General features: G+C 40.1%; 1 protein-coding gene across 1 annotated transcript; it reads left to right on the forward strand.

Annotated features, from left to right (window-relative positions):
* The first annotated feature begins 3443 nt into the window (after positions 1 to 3443).
* On the forward strand, positions 3444 to 5213 carry LOC116849203. The gene is made up of 2 exons (XM_032826124.1): positions 3444 to 4348; positions 4745 to 5213. The coding sequence occupies exons 1-2, from the start codon at positions 4149 to 4151 to the stop codon at positions 5025 to 5027; spliced, it is 483 nt and encodes a 160-aa protein (XP_032682015.1). The 5' UTR covers positions 3444 to 4148; the 3' UTR covers positions 5028 to 5213.
* The last annotated feature ends 967 nt before the right edge of the window (positions 5214 to 6180 follow it).

Consider the following 6180-nt stretch of genomic DNA (forward strand, 5'->3'; position numbering starts at 1 on the left):
CAGCCGGGAAACCGGGACGTCCATCTCCTTCTTCTCCGTCTCGACGACGAAAAGGGAAGACAAACTGTCGGGGTTTTGGGGTCAACCTCGTTTAAGGATCGCGTTGTTCCTCAAATCCGTCGTTCGTCGTCTTTTATCCGACCTGCAGTCGGTGACACTTGATGTGTTTTCGGGACAAGGTCTAAAATGTTTGGTAATCCTCGGTGCTTGAAACATTTTGGATTATGCAGAGGGAGATTTTCTTTCTCCATGCGGGGAAAGGAGAGGGTGAGAGAGAATATTATTTCTTTTCATATAAATTCTTTTCAATTTTTCTAAGTCGCTAGTAGTGCGTCAGTCCGGAATAGTCCGTCAGTAAAGTCTATTTTGATAAGAAACACAGTAAATTTCGCTGGAAACGTATTTCCTTATTCTGAACTCTCTTTTCTTGATCAAAGTGCCTATAAATATGCTCATGAGTCAATCAGAAAGTTTATAAATCACATTTGGAAAGAATCATTTTCATTGAAAAAAGAGAATTCAGATTAGGGGCTATAGCGAATTTTGTTGCACCGAGAAAAAGAATATAAAAAAAGAGAGAAAACATTTATTCGGTAAGCACTTTAATAACATATTTACTTAACACGTTTGTTATCAGCCTCACACATGTGTATACACACATACACATGTGTGACGCACTATCTCTCATTTGTAGTTCATCCTTTACGTAAAATCTTCAATTTTACTTAACATGTCCGCTACCAACGTCATGTATGTATGACAATGACATTTTTCTTCGTATACCCACATATAAATAAGCCAAGTCTGCTTTACATAATTACAGAAAAACAAATGTGATGTGGTCTGTGGAGAGAATTTCCCAGATAAACCGTGGTAACGCGAACGTGTTAAATTTAAATTCTTTTATTTAAATAGAATATATACGATTGTTTTCAGGAAAGGCTAAGGTTTTACGAAAATGTGCATTTTTTTATTTCAAAAATATTTTGCATCAATATAAAGATAAATAAGTTATTATTTCTCATCAAATATAAATATATTTTATTTCTCAAATATTTTCTTCTTAGTGTAGAAGCAAATTTCGTAATGGCACATTTCAGTTCCTAAAATATGAAAAGCATACATAAAGTTACCGCAGAATGTCGATCGATCCCTCGGTTACAAAACTCCATAGCAATTTTCACTACAAAGTTCTCTGCGCGCACGCACGTGCATTTGACGATAGAAATCGGTCAGTGATAAAAATGTGTTTCTTCGAACAGAGAAAAGGGATCATCGCGTGATGAAAAGCGGCGCGACCGGTCGGACGGTCGGGAAATTAATTACACGTCTCTCGTATTATTTTATTTCATATTCGCGCCGGGGACGTTTCTTTTTTTCTGGACGCTTGAAAAAATTCAGGTTATTCCGCTCGACACTCGACCGGCGTTCGTAATTCTGAAGATAGAGTGTAGTTATAGCTCTTTTAAAGGAGTCGATGTTTCCGCACCAATTTTCTTGGAAAGAACTTCTCGGAAAAATTGAGAGAAATCCTCGATCTACCACGGCTACGGAAATGCAGAAAACTTTACGGGCTACTCAACGGGACGGAAAGTAATAATTTAGACCTAATATTTAACAATCTTCGCAAATATATTTTACCGGCGCTGCTAATACAATAAAGTCATCGTTTCCCTCTTGCTCCCGACTTGCTGCCGTGTAACATTTAGTCGGCGAGACGAAAGAACGAAATTGGAAACGCCGATCTTCGGCACTTCGCTCGGCGCAAAGAAAGAACAAGAAGACGAAAGGAAGGAAGAAAAGAGGAACATTTTCACTTCTCGAAATCGTTCGTAATTAGAGATAGACGCACACGGAGTCGAAGGCTCTTGCAGTCGAGAGACGTGTACGAGCATTCTCCTAAATCTGCGTCATCCCTCTCCTCCCTCGTTCCCTCTCACACCCCCGCGAACTGAAATCCGCGGAAACGGACATCGGCGGCTCGACACCGATATCGGATCCTCGTTCTCTCGCGGCGATACGCGCCGCGTATTAATCCGCCGTTTGTTTTTTCGCGACGTCCAATCGGCAGAATGATAAGCAAACACGGCGTCCGCGCCGGTGCGCGGATTCTACCCTGGAAATACCCTGGATATCGCTCCGCCGGCGAGGTGGAGCAGGAGGAAGGATCCGCAGCGTTGGCAATCGAATGATTAAAGGCGACTTCGCCTCGGTCGCTCTTCCCCGCTCGATAGGGCGAAACTCCCGACGGAAATCAGAGTCGCCGGCCATCCAGGCGGATTCCCTCTTTCTAGGCACACCGAGACCGATCTCCCTCCGTTTCTCCTCCTTTTCCTCCTCTCTCTCTCTCTCTTTCGTTCTCTCTTCCGCCGCACCCACCGACCTAGGCCTCAGTCCTCTTCGCCGGAGAGCCACCACCACCATCATCACCACCCCCGAAGTCGCCCAGCCGTCCTTCCAACCCGAGCTCCTTCTAAACTCTCCAACATCCGCGTCCCTCTCGGTAAACAGCGAGCTGTGCCCCAAGTATCGGAACAGAGTCCTGAGATACGTATGTGCGGAAATACACGCGCGCGACGTACATGCGTGTGTATATATTCGTATTAGATATTACATACTTTTTGCCTGTGTATACACACACGTATGTATACATACAAATGTATGTCGGGCGCGCTGCAGGGCGGGATATCGATTTATATCCGCGAAAGCTCGGTGGCGGATGTATGGAAATCGATACAACGCCCTCGCCATGGTCGCCTCTCGGACTCTGCGCGCGATGCACGCGACGGAAACGACGATGATAATCGCCGTAATAATTGCGCCGCCGACGACACGTGGCGTTTAATTTGAGTTACTCGGGTAATCCTGAGCGAGATATGAAAACGGGGTTGAAAAGGTCCCGAGAGGATCCATAGTCGAGTATCGCGTCGCTGAACGAGTATCAGTAGAAGTCCTTCAGTTGAGACATTGTCTTAGAAAATTAGTCGATGCAGACGTCGCATGACGATCTTAACCCGTAGCTTTCGTGCATGCAAAACTTCTCACAAGTCTCGAAAAATGCTACGGCGCGCCCTTCGAGTCTTAGGTTCGGATTTAAATTAGTCACCGCTAGTTTTAACCTTCCACCGAAGAAAAGAACGTTATCTCGAAGATATCTTTATTTTTAACATATAAATCTTCAAGAGTGAGGTCGTATGTGTGTGTGTTTGTGTAATTCATCAAACGAAGATGAATTATTTGCATCATATATTTCATATGATTTCACAAAGAAAAATATATTTTTATTATTTAATAATTGTCCTTAATAAGAAAGTACAAAATATTTAATACAAAATACGATATTTTTAAATGTCTGAAGAAAATATCGTTATCGTAAAAATAATTATATTGTACTTCTTATTGAACCTATTACAATATTCAAATAAACTGATTCGCGTTGAAATTCAAGACTTAAAAATTCTCCTAACAAAATTGTACATCGTTACTTATATATAAAATAATGATTATTAATTTGAGTATATTAGTTTTAAGTGGGCGCTAATTTTTTTTTGTGTTCGCGTACAATGTTGGGTCTGCGAGACCTAAACGAGTATTCAACGATCACTCAACAGCAAAAAAGATCCGAAATTTCAAAACTGCGAAAACCTATTTACAGATTTCTATTTTATTGAAGACAGCTTAATATATAGGTGATATTTTTCTGAAAAAAAATGTGTTAAAAACTGCAGATTTTCAACAAAGTTATGGTAGTTGAAAGCTGCCCGGGTCTGACAGATTCTCTTTGTATAGTCCTGAAAAAATGATTTTGCACTAAGGGTTAAAATTAATTTAAGAGCAGATAGGCGCCACTTCAGCGCTTTCCGAATTTTGTAAGGAATTTTGGATTTTGGCCGCTACATACAGCGGTATTGAAGCGCAAAGGGCTAATGTGCACGTAATAAATGCGTGTGAGTGTGTGAAAGCGCTAAGTTCGTTATTCACGACAGACGCGCCGAATTTCAGCGCACTCGGCCGATCGATCGACGTTGTTTTTAATCGGCATTATGAACCGTTTGGTTACGTCCAGTCGCAACGAATATTCCCGTGATAAATCACACCGTTAACAGGGAGAAAAGAAAAAAAGCAAGAAGACAAAAAGCAGGAAAAAAATGGTGCGCCGATCCGTCCTCGTTTACGACTTGCTTCGCACCGAGCAACCGTCCGACGGCTTTTCCCAGAAGGAGATCTTGACGCACATCAGCAGCAAATATGACATCGCGGCCAGCAAAACTTTACAGCGAGACGTGGCCCTCGCCTTGCGTTGCGGTTTAGACTTTGGTATACTCGCTAAGAAGAGGAACAAATTCAGGTGCCTCTTCTTCGGAAAGCTTTTCCGGGAAATAACTTCGGGTCCCCGGAAAAAATCCCCGGGGGCGAAACTCGTATAACTTATATAACTTCGGCCGCGCGCGAGCGAGAGCTTTTCCCTCAATAAATTACTTCTCGACAAATTTTTCATGATTAAATGGTTTACAGGGAAAAGAGGAAGAGGGGAAGAAAGCTGCGTAGGAGAGATATGATGCATAAATAATTATTTGGAGAATTGAAGGGGTCATTAAGTAGCATTTTTATCTTACGAGTTATATTAGACGAACGTGCGCGGAGTTCTCTCTTTTCAGCGCTCTCGAGGCAATATCGAGATGGAAGTTTACGATTTCAAGTATCTCAGTGATCGCACAGCATCCGTGGTATATTATTTCGACAGGTTTGATCCCGAGCTTCATCAAACCGCGAGCTCGAGACGCAATATCACGAGGAGGAGCACGAGGACAAAGAAGAGGACGAGGAGCAGCGGGAAAAAGGTAAGCGGTGGATCGACCGCGACTAAAGGACGACGGCAACGACGACGGCGGCCTTCGACCCGCGGCAAGGCTCGCAAACAATCGGTTTCGGTACCGCGGCCTAAATTGCCCAAACCGCCTTCATGGTCGCCGAAGAGGCGATATCTTAGCGAGGAGCCCATACCGAAAGTCATTAAACATTCTTAAATTAGGATGATACTATTTTTATAATTCTTTCTCGGCATTTTCTTACGATAGTTTTACTTGCTACGCCGTGTATACGTTTGAGATTACGTTTACGTCTATTATAAAAAAACGCTTAATAACAAAAAGAAATAAAATACGTACGTGAAAATTATTCAGCTCTTCGGTCTGTTCTCTTTCTTTCTCTCTCCTTCTTGGCGAAATTTTGGTTCTACCTTAATCTTGAAGTGTAACATTATACAAACTGTTGTCTTCTAATGTTAGAAATGGTTATCTACCGCCGTTTTATTGAGACTTAAAGAACTCGTTAAAAAAATTATTCAATTATCTCATTTATCAATGCCGAGTTTCCATGTTGAGACTCAAAAAGAAGAACTTCTATGTAGAAATTTTTATTTGATCGTCTCAATATATAACCCACATGCATTTAATCTTTATTATTAATTTCAACAAATAATATTTGAATTATGGAGCTTACAAATAAACCTACCCAAAAGTTACACTTCGATTTCTTTCTAATTTGGCACAAATGTAGAAGTACAAAAAATATTTAGGTCATATTTTTTTATTTTGGCTCACTTTGAATTTCACGGGCAGTTTATAACCTTTTAATGTTCTCACTCCTATCATCAACAAGTGCAACAAAAATGCATAAGAAATAAAATTGAATATAAGATATAGGCATTTTTGGTTTGCTGATTATGAATATAAAATCAAATGTATAAAATTATTTGTATAAATAATAAAATGTTTAAACAAAACATGTAAAAAATTGAAAAAATTATTTATACAAATAATTTCTAGTTTGGCCGAGATTCGAACCATTTTTGACTAATTTAGCACAGATTTGAAATATTTCGGTTTGAATCTCAGCTAAAGAAATTTAGAATGGTTCGTGTCTCAGCTATGCCGATTTTGTTAAAATTATTTAATTATATTTTGTATTCAGTTTTGTTTTTTATGCATTTTTGTTACACTTGTTGATAGAAGTGAGGACATTAAAAAGTTATAAACTGTACGTGAAACTCAAAGTAGGTCAAAATGAAAAAATATGATTTAAATATTTTTTGTACTTTTACATTTGTGCCAAAGAAATCGGAGTGTACCTTTTCTGTAGGTTGTTAATCAACTGCAGTTAGAATATATTTACGATAAA

This window comes from Odontomachus brunneus, unplaced genomic scaffold (genome assembly GCF_010583005.1).
Source record: "Odontomachus brunneus isolate Ranch 3 - 2012 unplaced genomic scaffold, Obru_v1 Obru_scaffold_108, whole genome shotgun sequence".
Lineage (NCBI taxonomy): Eukaryota > Metazoa > Arthropoda > Insecta > Hymenoptera > Formicidae > Odontomachus > Odontomachus brunneus.